General features: G+C 32.3%; 1 protein-coding gene across 2 annotated transcripts; it reads right to left on the bottom strand.

Annotated features, from left to right (window-relative positions):
- Window positions 1–128: 128 nt before the first annotated feature.
- LOC141450382 (carboxypeptidase B-like) lies at window positions 129–17,776 on the bottom strand. 2 transcript variants are annotated; one of them, XM_074120761.1, is made up of 11 exons: window positions 17,649–17,776; window positions 15,839–16,146; window positions 7,592–7,672; window positions 6,004–6,076; window positions 3,973–4,123; window positions 3,277–3,434; window positions 2,052–2,142; window positions 1,814–1,956; window positions 1,352–1,408; window positions 1,149–1,233; window positions 129–568 (listed from the first exon to the last, which is right to left on the bottom strand). In XM_074120761.1, the coding sequence occupies exons 3-11, from the start codon at window positions 7,666–7,668 to the stop codon at window positions 375–377; spliced, it is 1,029 nt and encodes a 342-aa protein (XP_073976862.1). In that variant the 5' UTR covers window positions 7,669–7,672; window positions 15,839–16,146; window positions 17,649–17,776; the 3' UTR covers window positions 129–374. The 2 variants fall into 2 exon arrangements, with proteins under 2 accessions (XP_073976862.1, XP_073976861.1); XM_074120760.1 differs by lacking the exons at window positions 15,839–16,146; window positions 17,649–17,776 and adding an exon at window positions 8,714–8,829.
- Window positions 17,777–18,065: the final 289 nt, after the last annotated feature.

Genomic DNA, 18,065 nt, shown 5'->3' with positions numbered 1-18,065 from the left:
GACCTAAAAGCAATAGGCTTAAGATGGACATTTGGAACATTCTTTACTTATGCAGCAGATTTACTTCACTCACCTCTTGAAAAGTATGCTTTTTCATGATAAAGAAGATTTAAGCAAAAACAAAAACATTAGGAAAATATTTATTTATTGACATAAAATCACGAATTTTTTGGGTTAAGTACATTTATACATTGTTTTTTCAAAAAAAAGGATACATAATGTTGGCAAGACTTTACAAAAAATCGAGTTGGAAGCCATGCTTGGACACAACTGAAACCTATTTCATACTCTTTTTCAACATTTCTTTTGGAGATCACGAAATTTTTCTTTTCAATTTTAAGAAAGACTAGTATTATAAGTAGAATACTTTTTGGTTATCTAAGTCCTTGATTTGCAATAAAATAACCTAAAAGTTTAATAGCTTCAAAGGTTTCTTTAGTTACAAAAGGTATTTGTCGCGGTGGAAGATCAAATCCTAGCTCTCCTCCACCTGGTAACTCGACCGTGTAAGAATACTTCACTCCTGCTTTCGCTTTCATCCAATCATCACTACCGCCGGCGGCAGCACCTGTAACAGGTAGGTTTTCATAACACCACAAATATTTTTCTGCCAATTCTTCATGCTGAATATGAAGCTCCATCTAAATGTAACCTTAACGTAATATTGTGAATGTATGAAAGATAGTCCGCAAGATACGTCGGATTAGCAGAATTTCTTGGAATAGAAGCAACCACCTGTCTTATTCAATATTAACGTAATTTTCATGAGACGTGGACTGATAAACACTCAGGACAGAGAAGGCTTGAATTTTTACATACAGTTCTTATTAATAGCGAACAGATGATGGATATGTGCTTTACACTGAAACCTGTACCTGAAAAAATGTTTCCACGAAAAGTAATGCGTTTGGGAAAATCAAGAAAGCTAATTTTTAACAAAACTTTATCCATCAAGTGGTACCCTTGACATCGAACGATGTTTTATACTTTTCTTTCTTTTATTTTTTATGCCAACTACACAGTTTTGTTGAGAAACTTAAAAGGTTTTATCGCTGAATTTAGACTCTTAAAAAAGTTAAGAGTCCTAGAGGTAGTGGGTAACATTGGAGAAAACCACCTCATAGTTCAGGAATAAACGGTAAACTCACCTAATAGTTGGGTCGAGGAGCCTACTCGATATCGTGTTCCATACACAGAAGAAAGAGCTTTTTCAGCATATCTGGCCAGTCTGTCCTATATTAAGAAGCAATTAGATTAAACCTAAGCATGAAATATCTGATTACCTGAAGTAATTAATTATATCTTAAATAATATATAATCATTATCTGAAGTGATTCGGTTAGATACACACCAGATCTTTCCAGTCTCTAGGCAGCTCTTCTCCAAAACCCCAAGGATATAAGAAGTACTGAAACATAAATGCTGCAATAATGACCATTCTTCTACTAAAAAAGTTAGAGAAAAAACTTAAAACTAAAAATATTTCAGCTAAACATATTTACTGAAGATAAAATTAATATGGACAGACAACCACCATATTACTCTGAATTCATTATATATATATACTATATATATATATTATATTCTACTTATTTTATTTTATTTTTATACTGGCCTTTTGCACTAATGCAAATTAGCCATTGAGGTTAATTGTAAGAAATAACAATAAATTAGAGAAATATAGCTTTTACCTTTTTCGCAATGCATATCAACATTTAATTTCCGCGGATACGGTTCGCTTCCTAGCCATTCCTTCCGCAAAACTAACAAAATTAAGGGAGTACAAAAAATGAACTTGCATGAGTAAACTAACCTTCCCGTAGCTATGGAGGGTCAGATACAATTTGACGTTTCTCAGTTTTAGCGCGTAATCTCTAAGCGCTCTTGTTTCCGGTTCAGAAAATGGTCCAGTTCCGATGAAAGTTTCATCACATGGATCTATACTGGTCCCATTACCTGGAAAGTAATCAATCAACACTATTGTCTTATCTAATGAATACCAGTAACTTGGAAAGTTTAATAATTTTCAGTTTAAAAAAATATATTTATACCTCCAAAATATAAATCAAAATTTCTGTTCAAATCTACCCCCGGGCAGAATGGATCAGAAGTTTTGGCCCTATTCTTTCTCCACATTCTGTCCTAAAATCAAACCTAAATTTTGTATGCAAAATATTTAAAATTGTAGAAGGGAGATTAAAATAAGAAATATACTACTACACTTCTACATTATTAAAATAGCTTAACATTTTTTTCATAATGAATTGTCTTTTCTTCATGTGTGTTTATATTGAAATAAGTGATTTGAGTATTAAAAGAACAATCCAGAGAGACTAAGGATCCAGTCCTAAACAAATAACTGCAATATACCTCATCTTACTCTCTTAGTTGGAAGAAATGGACGATCACACTTTCGAAATAAGTTATTACCAGAACAGGTGTCTTGAGACCTTATTCAATGAAATAGGTCAATATTTTATGAGTGTGTTCTTGCATGTCTGTGCACGATTTCTCTTAAGATCTTGAATGCGAAAAGTCATAGAAAGCTAAAACTTGGTGTTTCTTTTTAATATTATTTAATATGGCTATTTCTGAAAACCAAAAATGGAATTAGACTTTATTATAAACTCCGAGCATTATTCAGTTTTCTAGATACCTGACCTTTCGGTTTACCTTTTGTTTTTTGTAAGTAGGCAATACGGTCGGTCGGTCAATATTATGTTTATCGTGAGATATTAAAAATCCCTAATGCTAGTCTCCCTTTTGACAGATGGAGAAAAGAGCTAAATTTTGTTGTAGAGTTCTTTTAGTCTGGGTGCAATTATGTATATAATATTGATTCAGAGTTGGTTCAGGGTTGTTGGTAAGATCTTTTGGGACTACTCAGGCAGCTGATTGGTTCCCTTCTATTGAAGTTTTTAAGGCAGAGAAATAAACCCAAGGATCTTTCATGAGGTGTGAAAAAGTTCAGAATCATTGGTCGGTACTACTAAGGACTGGACTACCGTCTACTAGGTATGCTATATAGTATAATGCTATATAGTTCTTCATCGGGATAGCAAAGGGCCTTAGTTCACCCCAGAGAATAAAAGATTTCTCACCGAATGAAAGCTTGAGGCTTCAAATTATGGAAAAATTCAGCATTAATTTCTAATTGGAATGAAAATCGTTCACAAAAACTATGACAAACATTTTCTTGTCTCTCTGACTTTAAAATTTTTCAAGATTGTCGAATAAAATGAATAAATTAATAATAAATAGTTCATTCATTATCACCTCAATTCTAGAAAACTCATAACCATCTGGATTCAACAACGGAATGATATGCCACTCAATGGAGTTTGTTAGATTAATGTTTTGTTCAGAGTTCTCCACCAATGCGTGTATAATGTAAAGAGCAACAGCTGGTGCAATCCATTCTCTTGCGTGGATTCCTTAAAATAAATAAATAAAAATAAATATAAAATACTTTGCATATAACGATAAGTACTTAGTATACTTAGTATAAGGATAAAAAAAATGGCGTCTGCCGGCTATTGGCCCAAGGCGTGCTGTTTGCAATCGTACACTTCACATATCTTTGCTCTAGTTTTAGTTTGTAAGGCAGAGAAGGGAGGGAATTAGCTTTGTGGTTAACGTACGAAGTTCTCATGTAGAGAGAGACCTCGTGTTCCAATCCAGCTGGCGGACCTTAAATTATTTTCTTTCTAGGAGCTTCTTACAGCTTACTTTCCGTGAACTTCTCACGATGTTGACACGCCTTAAATTAAAATAATAATAACAATAATAAGGCAGATGCCGGCATCCAGGTAACCCAAGCTTCCAGTCGAAAGAAATACACTTTGGCAGCACAATGAAAATCTTTTGAGGAAAAAAAAATCATGAAATACAAGTGGTATAATAATACATAGCATGCTATGCTTTAACGGAAAATGTGCTACTGAATTATTAAATAGAAAATTAAAAAAATACCTGCATCAATAAGTATAGCAGGCTTATCAGGTACTTTACTGTTTGATATTCTAACTGCTTTGATTGGCCTTCCTTCAACACTCTGCCCAATAGTTTCCAATGTAACCAATTTCGGAAATTGTTTTTCTAACTGTTCCAAATATTCGTTTATCTAAAAAACAAAAATAATAATTAACTACAAACATTTATGTAACAGGTGCTTATTGTATTGAGCAAGGAATGCGAAAAAAAAAAATACCCAATTGGGTTAAATATTAAATTTTTTCTGCAATCGTTTCAATAAGCTAGAAGTTAATTGTGCGAAACTTTAAAAATAATGGCTATCTGCGTCATAAAATGTATTTACTATGAAGTTTAAGTTAAAAACTTAAATTCTAATAAACAAATAATGTAATTGTCTACTAATTAATAATATTGGTATTAGTTTTCTGCGACTTATTAATTTCATGAGAAGTATTACGCGAAAAATATTCACTATCACGTGAAGGTAGGAATTTTATACTGTAATAAAAGGAAGTTACAGAGTAAGATAAGGAATACCAAAATTTCATACATTAAAAAGTATGGCTAATCTTTGGTTTTTGAAATATTATTAATATAAAATGTAAAACTATTTTTAATAAATTAAATGGGAAAAAATAAATAAATACATTTTCGGCGTTTCGGACTCCTTTGGTGTCCTTTTTCCGGAACTGGTTCTTGACCTATCTTCCCTACATCCACAAACTAGTTCTTAAGAAGGACACCAGGAGTACATTTTTTTTGTTTTTTTGGGCCCCAAACAATCATTGAAGTTTGTAATGTAAGACCGGCTGGCTAAACATTCAATTTATTCATCAAACATTTTTGTTTGGACTTAATTAATGTAACCATGAACACACAGAAATTGAGAGCAAATCAACAATGATTAAAACTTCCTAAACAGAATGTATTAAGCTCGTCATTTAACGATGTGACAGAAAAACATATTTTATTAATTTTATATTTGGGATTTGTTTTTTGTCATTAAATTATTTATATCTCTGATGTTATCCGACGTAAGCTTTTTTTTTTATGCCTGACTAGTTTTGGTTTTTCTTCCCCATTAGAGGTTGTTTAGCCAGTCTGTTACAGAGTACTTCACTTGAAGTATCCACCTCATATTACACTTTCTGATTAAGTGAGGTGCGTTACTTAAAATGTTAATGTACAGAGTAATACATTTTGGCAAAAAATAAATAAAATTAATGAAAACTAGAATGTGTCTTTCTAGAATTCAAGTTGTCTTTTATAAGTTTCGTGCGAAATTATGCAGGTGACAAACTCATTTGTTCTAGGATGTAATTATGGTAAACTTATATATTTCTAATCATATGATTCTAATACTTAATAAATAGTGCACAAATATGTAAAATCTTTTAAAGAACACTTTAAATAGTAGGTTATATAAAGCATATTCAGTTATTTTTTTTTTTTTTTAAATATAAATAATGGTTGGGAGAGAGGTTTGCTCAGCTGTCTGTGTGTTTGTAAAGTAAATTTGGTCATTCAGAATGCTTTTGTAAACGCTGTTGTGATGTAGATACCGTTCAGTAGGTGACTGCATTTGATAAGGTGGTTTGCTTAAGATGGATTGCTTGTTGGAGCGTGATCTATGTGTCTGCCTGACCTTAACCCACTCTGGCCAAAACAGGTTCACCACTCTCGGTAAGGACAAACATCAGTTAGCATTAAGGGTAGTTTCGGTTAGTGCACACATTCTGTCCCGTGTTTATTGGGCATCCTAAACGCGGTTTTGAGCTCTAATTTCTTGAGAAGGTTACTTGGTTTTAAGTCTCGTTTTCGATGTAATTAAAACTAGCCAACACTATTTTTACAAAAATTATTCACATTTACTTTTTAGTAACACATACATACACAACACCCTCACTAATTATCAAATGTAATAAACAAACTAAAGCGAACTCAGGACATTGATGAAAATCCGAAACCGGTCTGGAGTATAAAAAATGAGCGTAACGATGGATAAAATCAGCGATAATTTACACTTACCTGATCAGCAGAATTATATTTATTTAAAATATATGACGATGCCGGTTTGAAATTGTATCCAAACAATGTATCCCTGTTGAAACAGAAATCAAACTTATTTTAGTGATTTGTACAAATTCAAGCATTCAATTAAAATTTCTAGACACTGTTTTCACATGATTTGAATGATCCTGTACCCAAAACACTTCTTAAAGAATGATCTCTGTGTATGTAGAACTAATAATTTTAAATTTTACTGAAAACAATTGGTTTATTCTTTAAATAAAAAAAATGGTTGGAATTGGTATATATTGCAGCTTGATTAAAAAGACACCTAAGGGATACCCGCTCTTAAATTATTACCTTATGTTACAATTTTCGTCAAAAGCCAAGCTTTTCAACTTATTAGCGCTATGAGCTGTGTTCAGTCAGATGAAAATATTTGGTGTAGACTACATTAATTCTTTTAATATTTCAATGACCTCAGACAAAAATACATAATTGATGCTTTGACTACCTTGCCACCTATCTGCCGAAACTATTTTATCTACCCAGAGATACCTAATCTTCTCCATAAGAATTAGTGTACAAAATCTTCATCTTAACTCCAACATTTCTGTCTTTAATTTATATATAATTCTAGTTGATTACAGGATAAAATTGGTTGTTTAATGGATGATTTTGTCGAGAATCAACACTGCACATTTTTGTATGTAAAAAGGGCCGTAGATGATTAAAAGTTCGGCTGTTCAGAGGAGAAAACCTGACACCAGCTCTCTCCAGTTGTTTAATCTGGCAAAGAAGGCACAAGGAATGCTCCAATAAATCCATGCTGGAAATCTAATCAATTCTAGACCAAGATTTGTGAGTGTTAAATTTATTTTACCGAGGCTTGTCGTTATTTCTGAGGTGAATACAGAAATAAACATAAAAGTTGCTTACTTATTTGTCTCTTTTCCTAATTTGTTTTTGTTTTTAATATTTGAACCCTCGTTTGTTGGGTATAAGTCTTGAAACAGTGTAATTATATAACACCCAAACGTTTCGTCATGAATGTGTACCCTAATCTGTAGTGGCAACAGTATAGTAGGTGCCACTACATGTGGAGGTTCTATGTTTGTTTAGATTGCTTGCTTGAATGAAAGAGCGATGCAACGTAAAGTGCTATGGCTCTTTTCTAATATTAACTTTTTCGTAAATGCTTTGATGTCTACAACAAATATTTAACCACACTACAGTTAACCTTCGAGACATATGAACATAAAACGAGAAAAAAGTAATGCTCATTTTCCTTAGATTTATATTTTTTGGCAGCACTTCATCTCGCTGGTGAAGCTAAAATTATTTAGAAAAGCTCGTAGATATAGTTTAATTTCAACAAAAATAAATCAAACGTTCCATCAAAACTGAAATTAATCCCCTTCCTTGACTACTTCATGGCTATGGCTAGCTATCCTATAAACTACAGATTTTTTTGTTGTTGCATAGCAACAAAAAATTGCCTGCATATATCCCATTTCCACCAAATCATATCAGTTGGAAACATAATTAGAATTATTTGAATCATTAAAATGAATGAAAAATTGAAAATGAACATATTATGGCTTACCTGAAGGGTGTTATCTCTCTTTCTAGTGAATCTTTATTCAAACTGATTACACTTATAATGAATAATATGAACTTCATTCTCCTGTTAAAAAATAATGGACACGATTATTAGACGTCATTATTGTAGATGCAAGTTTTTTCAATTGATGGTGAGTCAATTAAATTCAATTTTTATGGAATTTTACAATTATTTAAAATAAAATAAAAAAAATTATATTTAAAAAATCATCTCTTATTTCAATAACTCGTACTAATTACTATGGAAAACAAATTTATTTTTCTTAATATTAGACAAATAAAAATCCTTTGAGAACAAACACGATTTTATCTTTACCACTTTTCTCAACATTCAACTCACAAATTTTCTTTAAAGTCTAACCGTTTAAGTAATATTCGATTCTTAGCACTTAAGAATCGAAGGTTTCAGTAAAAGTTTTAGATGCAAACTATGCAAACTTCAAATAAAATCATTACTTTACATTACTTTACTTTACATAAAAATCACTTAACCCATTTCTCACATATTACCCTCATACAGATTGAATTTTCCTAGAAGTGTTAATTTTTTTTTTTATAACTAAAAAAAAAAGTTTAAAAAAATCGTAGGTGCGTTTTCGAAAGAACCTAAAAAAAAATGATAACTCCTTTAATAAAATAATACTTTCTGTGGTGCGATTTTGTTATTTCATACTAAATTCGAAGGTTTAACTTGATAGAATCGCCTGCCGGAAAGAGCCCTGATAACGCCGCTCAAATCTTACCTACGACTGTTCTGGAATTTAATGTTCCATTTTTTATATTCTTACTATTACTACTTATTATTAAACAATTTAATACCAGTTTTATGTCACTTAATTAACCAAATTCACTAATATTTTTTTCTACAAAAATTTATTAGTTATTTTATGTTACTGCTAGAAAACATGTAAAATATAAGTATGAAATATGTTGAATAATAAATTCCCTAGCATTATGGTTCTTCTTATTAGTGGGAAAACTAAGCTACAAAAAAACACACAGACACAGAAATTTTGTAAAAAAGTTATATCCGGTGAAAAGTTTAACTAGAAAATCTGTACGATTACAACATCTAAAATAATAAAAGAAAAGCCCTTACACATACATGGTAATCTGTGAACAGCAACTTCCCTGAAATCTGTCTCGATCGCTCGAACTACTTTAAATAAATTCAGACTAACGCTTATATATATGTACAGAAAATGTGTGTTCTTTTAGAGTATTTTAGATATGAATAAGCGGAAGGCAGATAAGAAACTTGAGATAAAAAGTGATTGTGAGATTGGTATGATGGAGGAAGGAAAGAATGGAAAGGGATACACTGACGATCACTTTCACACGAAATTAGTATCAATTTCTGCAGAATTCAAAATGAAAATTTAATAATTTCAGAAAACCAGATTTCCATTATCTGTAATAATTGCAATAATTCTTGGTTATAAATTTTCTTCAAACAAAACGAAAAGCCCCAAATAGTTATACAGTGTTTTAGTTGAAGACTCGCCTGATTGAGTTTAAGAATGGGGCTACCATTGTAAGGTATCAGGGCTGACACTTCTTCCTCCTAAATTTACTCGGTACCAAATGAACCAAACTCTCACTGCAGATTTTCTAATTTGAATATTCACTGGAATTAACCATTATGTGTCTCTCTAGAAGACAGATGTATGTGGTTAACATAACTCAAAATGAAAAACCAAAACTGAAGCCGAAGAAGTAATTCTTATTTTCTAAGCAAAACGCCAAGTTTCGAAATTTAGACATGATATCAGGTCTTCTGAGGAATTTGAAGAAACCGGAAATTAAAACTACAATAAATGCACCAATAAATGGAAAGTGTTTAGTATTAGTAGTCGACCAGTATAATAAACAACAGTAGTAGACAAAAATACAAATATACAATTAAAAAACATTATATAACATTGAATGTGCAAGGTCACTTAGACACTAACTGGAAATCATCATTTCAGTCCTGGAGCACTGGCACACCCCTCATTATTATACACGTAAGGAGTTTTACAAATTCTGCACAGAAAACGCCCAAGAATCTTTAACACGTTTTTCTGCTAATTTTGAATTGTTCGTTTGATGTTTGGTTGGCATCGCTGGTAGTATTTAATTTCATTAAGACTAAAAAATATTCGGCCGAAAGAAACGAAGCCTATAAATTATTGTTAAACAAGTTCCAAGCTGAGATGTAGATACCCACTTATGTAAATGAAAATTGTGGTTATCGTAGACAGACTGTAATTGTATAAAACTTATTGAGTAAACCAATAACTTTTAATGAATGAATTTTCATAGGCAATTAGGCTTCCTACTTCAAAAGTTTGCTTAAAAGTAAAAAATGAAATTACATTACCTTTATTTTACAGTGCCGTAACGTGTGTAGATAATTACTGTGACAATTAATTAGATATAGTTGAAAGATTCTGGCAGTAAAATGACGGCGTAATTCTCAATTACGGTGACGATCCCGCCTCGTATGCATTGTGTTAGATGTGGTTCTGATTGGAGCGGAACTGAATTATTAAAAGTATCTTTTTTTAATTCTTAAATTGATTTTTATAAGAACTTCATTGTACTAATTTTTTAAGCAAGTAATGGGTTACAAGTAACCAGGGGTACAGATGGCAGATCATAACAATGGATCCCCTTCTCTCTAAAACTCATAGAATTACAATGGTAATTATTTTTTGTCACTTTATTTCACACAACAATAAATTGCATTAAAAGTTTGTTTGTGCGAGATTGTTTTAACAAAAAATTAAAAGTTCCAAGTAAATTTAGTATTTTGTTTTGGTCGCTTCTAGTACTAAGGATTAGCCGATTTCGTCAAACAGAATACGCAATTTCATTTGCTCCAAAATAGTTCCAACAATTTAATTAACAAGGTTAGTAATCTGGCTTTATCGCAAATAATATAGTTTTCTTCAATTACATTCTCAATTTAGCTGTCATAATGCTTCTCATAATGTTGTACATATGTAGGTAATATAAAATAAATAAGATATGCATACTTTTAGGACAGCTAATTATTCCAGTATTTTACTACAAGTAAAATTAGGGGGACTAAACTAAATTACAATTGAGAAATGAATAAATATTGTTGAATAATCTACTTGTTATTAACTGTGTGTTATTTGTGCTCACGAATATTTCAGTAAGACGAATTCAAGACTGAAATATTGTTTTAAATCCGTCATTCAAATTTAAACAGTACCCGACTCTAATTTTATCTTTTTCTACTTTAACATACATGTGTATGTGACTTCTCAGAATAAAGAGCATATTAAAGATAAATCCGAAGAATAATTTGGAATAGAGTTAAAATAAAGTACCTATTTAAAAACGAAGATATAATATACATTTTATCATAATTATAACAAAATATTATTATGAATGAACTGGCCAGCATAAGGGTCTGCTGTGACATCTAATAAATTCTAAAAAATGTGAAGGAAAAGTTAATGCAGCAAAATTACTTAAATGATATCAACTAAGCATGAATGAAATGTTGGGTACTTGCTGATTTGTGTACCTTTTGGCGCTTAATCAACCCTTATACTTAACATTTTAAACTGTAACTTTTTATAAGGGGATTTTTGTACCTTTTGGATAGATTTTCAATTTTGTCTATTTTGCAAAGTTACATATTTGCTTTACTGATTTTTTTAAAATTTGGAATAAGCATTCTATCATTATAACCTGATAAGGTGTTAAGTCGGAACCGTAACTACCACTGGAGAGTTTTGAGAAAGCCTTTTTATATAAAATAGGAAGGTATTTGTACGTAAAAAGCAAAACTAAACTGCGATTTCAGTACTTCCTTTTAAGAGGAGTAAGAAAAAAAAACTGTGATTACAGTACTTCTCCCTAAAAGGCAGAGGCAAAAATTTTGAATCGAACGTCAATTCATTAATGTAAATAGGTTCACCCATTGATAATTTTAACGATTGCAGTACTTCCTCTTAGTAGGTGTAAGAGCATGATGGCACTTCACAGCCACGTAGAGGAGCTTTAATCACTTCTTCGTGCTAAATTTTATCAAAATCGGACTAAGTTATAGAAATATTGGTAATAATAGTTTTAGAAAGGGCCTTACTTGGGTGGGGCAAACTCCCCTCCTCATTAGGAGAGTTTTGCAAAAAGTGCAAATCTGCACAAAATTTCAATTCGAACGAACATTTTAGGGAAGGGATTAGCTATGAGGTTAGCATACTGGACTCCCACGCGGAGGTCCCGGGTTCGAATCCAGCAGCTGACCCTTAGATTTTCTCTTCCTAGGAGTTTTTTACAGCTCACTGTCCGGTGATGGACAGTGTTGTCTGTAACGAGAGAACACTGTCCGGAGGCCGGCAGTGCACTGGAAAAAGCTCCGGGCGCTAATGACCTCAGCTGTTGATGCGCAAAAAAAAAAAAAAAAAAAAAAATTCGAACGACACTTCATTCATGAAAATCGGTTCACGTGTCGATAATTTGAAATGATTGCTGTACTTCCCCTTAACAAGTGTAAGAGCAGATCGCCGCTTTAATGTTACGTAGGGGAGCCCTAACCCTATCATCCTACCAAATTTTATCAAAATCGGGCCAACATTTACAGAGTAATTAGTAATAATAATTTTGGAGGGGGCCTTACATAAAGGGGGCTAACTCCTCTCCCATTCGATGTACAGCGACGAGACCCCCAAAAGGCACATCTACAAAAAATTCCGAATCGAATGACACCTCATTCATGAAAATCGGTTCTCGCGTTTAGGCGCAACGCAGTTTACAAAAAAAGGTAACAACACCAACAAGAAGAACAACAACAATTTCTGAAAAAGCCGTTTTTGCTCATTTTCGGCAACTTTTTTCTCGAAATATATTAGATCTGGGTGGTTGCAAAAAAATTACAGTTATAAAGGAGGATTTGCCCTGTATTTTAAAGAAAATTTGGGAATTTTATCTTTTATAGAAAAAGAGAAAAAAATTGTCAAAGTTGGGTGTTTTTCAACGATACGCTTTTTCGTGCAGTTTTTGGCGATCAACCCTTATACAACTGTCCTACCGGACAGTTTTAATACTATTTAAAGGCTTATCTCCTGCCTATTTTGCAACATTTTGGATGATTCTCAAAAAAGCACGGTTAGAATTGCAAAAATTTAAAGCAAATACCTTTAACGAAATTTGTATCTTAGAATCTTACTTGTTAATGTTTTGGTACAATAACTATTACCTACTTGAAACTTGAGGACTAATGGATTTTAGCTGGCCTAGAAACTTTATACTAAACGCTTTTTGAGTTTGCTGGTCTCACTGCTTCCGGAGTAGAACAGAAAAACTTGTCCACTGAATCATTTCCTTCCAGTTAAAAACAACTGAGTTTCAGTAAAATTCAAGGTTATTACAAAATATGGCAATCAATATGAAATTATTGATTAAGGAAAAAGGAAGAATAAAAGAGAAGTTGAGGGAAGAAAATCGTTTTAAGTAATCATTTTTAATATGTAAACAGTACAATGACGGCAAGGACTAACGACTCAAAATTTAAAATCTGAAGACTGGAATATTTCCTTTTTAATCGGAAAATTGAGTTTCTTAAACGATTCTCCGCACACAATTATTTCACATTCAAAACGAGTTAACTAACGTATCGATCATTTTTATTTTTAGTTAGGCATGCTTATGCAATAATTAAATAATAATTATAAAAAGAATCTACTTATTTACATTTATTTAAACAATAAATAAAACAAAATTTGTACAAATTAAATTGATTAGATTAATTTTATAAGAAGATATGAACGATGACTAGTGGGATTTCATGAAAGCTTTTATATAACCGTTACAAAACTTAATAAGTATGCGAAACATCAGTTTTTAAAGATTAATTCTTGATTTTCAGATAAATTTCAGAAGATTTAACTACGTAGTGGATATACTCAATATTATTGTAGCGGACCTTGTAACTGAACTTCCTCCTGGCTCTACACTTTCCAAGATTTCCTCTCTGAGAATGCTCTTCTCTGAGTAACCATCAACAAATTTATTTTTTGGGGAAATATTTCCAAGAAAAGTGATAGCCTTTATGTGTGACTATAAAGATGGGACATTTTCCCGACATTTACACCTGGTCATCCATCCTTTGCATACCATATTATTATCAGTAACGGTAAAGCAATACGAAAGACAGATTTGTGCATTATGCTATTATTGACCCTGTGGGTACCCTAGAACTAGCAACAACTTTATGATATTTCTTAAAGACTAGACGTAGGGCTTACAGAAGTTGTTGACAATATGTAAGAATTCAAACATTTAACGGATCCATAGATTTTTTAGGTCCTAGTGGACTTGGCTTTAGAGTTACTTCTAGTACAAATCTAGAATTTAAAAGTAAGGGATTCTAGAGATAACGAAGGTCTGCTGGGTCTGCGTTGAATACTCTTACTAGAGTTCCTAAAGTCTTGTCGGTTTTTTCAAGTGTTAGTTGGTTTCAAAATTAGTCCACCGTTGAGAAAGACGCTGTGTAAGGAAAACATGCTCCATTTCCACAGTGTCCCTACTTCATCGAAATTGTACTTCCTACCATAAGGTTTTTTCAAGGTAAGATTTATAGCTCGATATTTATCATTCAGGAAGTAGATTCGCATGTTACGAGAAGCGTCGTAGGGAAAACCAGATTACCCTAGTTTGGATAAGGCCGCTATAAAAGTTTCGAGTATAACGCTTTCATTGTCAACAATTCCTGTTAACATTTTCAAAAAAAAAAAATTACCTAAATGTTCAAAAAATTATGTAACTTGTATTCTACAGTGAAAGTTTAAAAGCAAACAACAACAAAATTGTCAAAATTTACGTTTTCTCCCATTAGCCAATAATATTAACTAGACTAATCTCACTTCGTCTTAGAGAAGTAAGAAAAAGTATTGCGGTAGTGGCAAATTTTAGAAGCTAAGCTCTCAACAAAAGTAACCGGTGTCCGGTTTTAAGAGTTCGAAAAAAGTATTTTTTTAAACTTAGGATTTTTATTAGTAATTCCTTCTTAGGAAGACAACTTATTCCAATTAACACTCCTATTAATAATAAACATTTTAAAAAGAAATCTTATACCTTATATCTCTGAATAATAAGAATTAATAGAAGTTATTTATAAATATTAATGCACAGCTAGAACAGACAATTAACCGAGGTCAGCTAAACATCACCTCCCTATAATAATTTAAATGGAGTTTTTTTTTTAAATTTTCAAATAAAAAGAAAAACTGCAAGCAAATTTTGTGGGCAGAAAAACATCGCAAGTACAAAACAAAAACAAAAAATCTATTCTGACAATTCTAGAAGATGACGGCAGCGAGTTGATTATATTTTAATTTGGAAATTTGATTACATTATTTAATTCTTATAGTTCAGAAGAGCATGTTTATTACGTAAAAATGAAAATGTAAGGCTCCATTTCTCTACCAAATATACTTTTAAATGAATTTTCCTGTTAAAACGTTTCAGATAAAACTTGTATACAACGTATTTATCAAGGTTAAAAAAAATTATTCGACCCAACCATTCGTAAAAATTTCCCACACCTAATAAAATCGATTCAGTGAAGTGGTACTTCAGATAGTAAGGATTTTTCAAGAAAAATGGAAAACCTGCACGAATGCAATACATTATCTTACGAGCTAGATTCATTCAAACTATTTTTCTACGGCTTTCCCATTAAATGAATTTATAAATAAATATTAAAAATTTAGAAAGACTTATCAGGGTAAAAGTAAATAACATGCTGATGGTTCTAGAGTTAATGGGGAATGAGGCCGGCAAGGCGAAGGTCGAAAGCGAATCTCTAGTCAGGACAACGGATATTCTGCGGGCCTCCTGACCTCTTGGAAGCAGCTGAAGATAGGAGCGTTTTCTGCAGACAATAGCTTGCGTTTGGAAGATTAACCCCTCGAAAAAGCAGAGGAATTGTTGCAGCAAGAGGATTTTTGAAGGTATCACTCTCCAGATTTTTGCACTATCGTATTTTACATATTTCACCGATGTAGTGAAAGAAATTTGCAGAGAGATAAATAAGGAAGGATATGTTTAAGTATTTCCAATTCAAAATCCATTATATCAACAAACATTAAAAAAGTCCTTAAAAAATCTAAGGAAATAATATAAAAAATTAGAATAACTACTTATATTAAACAGCTGATTCAAAGTTTTGTGGGAGGTTTAAAACAGTTAATAACTGTTTCCAACATACCTATGTGGCTATGTGAAGGCGCGCGTGTTGGTTAAAGTTGCGCTGGCGGCCGTGGCACTAGTGGACGACTGACTACACCAACAATATGGCTTTCTGGAGGCGACTGGCGTCCAGCGTCCTTCTGTTCTTGCAGCAGCGTTCTTTACAATCGAGATGCCGTACAGACCCACCATCCCCACCATGTTCATACCAACTGCTTGGCAATAATTGCCCCATTGTGCTCACTCTTTCTCGCTCTACAGAATCCTTTTTGTTTCCTTTTAAAGATCAGAATGAATCTCACAGTTCACTTCAACTTTCTTTTACATCTGAAAGTATAATTGCGATTTTTACATAATTTTCAAAAAAACAAAAACCTATCTTCTAGCTGAGATGGTAATTTGATTCCTCAAAGTACCGTTTAAATCAAAATCATGTTCTCCTCTGAATTCAAAAAGTGGCTTTTGCAAATTGGTCTAGCTATTGCTGTGTCTGCCCTTGGGAACCGTTACTAAAATCTTTACTAAAAAACCGTTACTAATCTAAGAAAGCCAAAGTTCTAATTTATATATTTTATTACAACTAATGAACTTTAAAACATATTCTTACTCTTATTATATAAATAAAACCGTACATTATTATGAAGTAACACTAGGTGAAATCTCTGGCCATAACTGCTAAAAAACGAAATCTCCCAGAAAAATTTTCCAAATATAAGGTTTAGATAGATCTGAAATTGTAAAAGCTATTTCTTACAAAATCTTTCAAATTCGAAATATAATTTTCCTACTTTACCATTTCATTGGTATTGAGGCCGCACATTACAATGAAATGTATCTTTCAATCGCAAGCGACCTTGATTAATTTTCATGGGAAAATGAGTAAAATAAATGTTACTATCAACATATATGCAATGGTGTGCTAAGTTTAAAAAAAATGCTTACAAGCTATCGACCGAAATTCCGAAAAATCAAATTAGTAAAGTGGCTATTCTAGTTGGTTGAAGCATTTAATCGTATCTGCATTTCAAATTTGACCATCTTTTTGTTTTTGAATAATCTCACTACATACTCCAGTTTTTAAAAATCACTATTTCGGATCCAGAGGACCACAACCGATTTTTCCGGAAATAACTCTCTATTGAGTACTTGCCACGTTTTCAACAGTTTACGGCAAAGAGCACTGTCAACATGCGTTTAAGGGTGCAGGAGAATAGAACTTAAATTAATTTTATTAAGTTAAAAATTTTAATATTTGATAAAAATGCAAAGTTTGAAAAGAAAAGGTATCCTTTTATTTTAATACTGGTCGTGACAAAGGCTGGTTACTTCTTAATACTCTTACTTGAAAAAGTAGAACAATGGTAGCCATGAACGCTCGCAAGTATCGAATAACAAATAGCCCCGTACAATGGTCTGTTAGGTTTTCTTACCGAATATCCATGATTTCAAACATGACAAGTGTTCTATGAGTTTACAAAATACTCACAAAAAAATTTCTAGTTCTTTGAATAAGTGTAAGAAGTTTTCATGAACAGAAAAACAACACAAACTTCACCAACCTTTCTTTTAAATTACTGTCACTGTACTCATTTAATTTTTAAATTGAAAAGCCGGCTTTTTTTCCATTTCACCTATAAATTTTTCAGCCTTTATGAATATTTTGATAAATAGTAATCCAAGAAACTCGTCATTCGACATTTTTATGTTCCAGAATCGAAATTTTCTTCTAATTTGAATTTTACTTACGTGTTATTCTTGCGTAACTAGTCAGATTTAAGTGCAGTAGATTAAGAAGCCATGTTAAAAATTAAGAGTTAAAAGAAAATTACCTGCGAGCCGCTGCATAGAGGAGAACGGCAGGCGTACAGGAACATGTAAAAAATGAAAAAAGCTTCTTCATAGCGCTAGTCAACTCGTCAAACCAAACATCAATAGCTGTCTATGTGTCTGTCACTGACTGCAAAACAAAAAAACACTGGACTACATATTCTTGATGACAGCTCCATAAGATATATGAATTTGTGGGAGTTATGGTAAGATAAATAACAAATAACATCCAACTTTGAATCACTTAAACAAACTATAATGTTCGAAACTGGTACAATAAGCAAAACGGGTGAGCTCCCACATAACATAGTCTATCAACAACCGTGTACTTTGCAATTGGAGTCTGTTTTAAGTCCATCTATAACCTTATTGTAACCAGTGCGGGAAACTTAAAATATCTGTGGTGTGAGGCGCCACAA

The sequence above is a fragment of the Rhodnius prolixus genome, unplaced genomic scaffold (assembly GCF_049639745.1).
Source record: "Rhodnius prolixus isolate KJV_2025 unplaced genomic scaffold, Rpr scaffold_2, whole genome shotgun sequence".
In the NCBI taxonomy this organism is placed as follows: domain Eukaryota; kingdom Metazoa; phylum Arthropoda; class Insecta; order Hemiptera; family Reduviidae; genus Rhodnius; species Rhodnius prolixus.
Note: the sequence above shows the minus strand (reverse complement) of the source record. Positions and strands in the feature narration are given on the sequence as shown.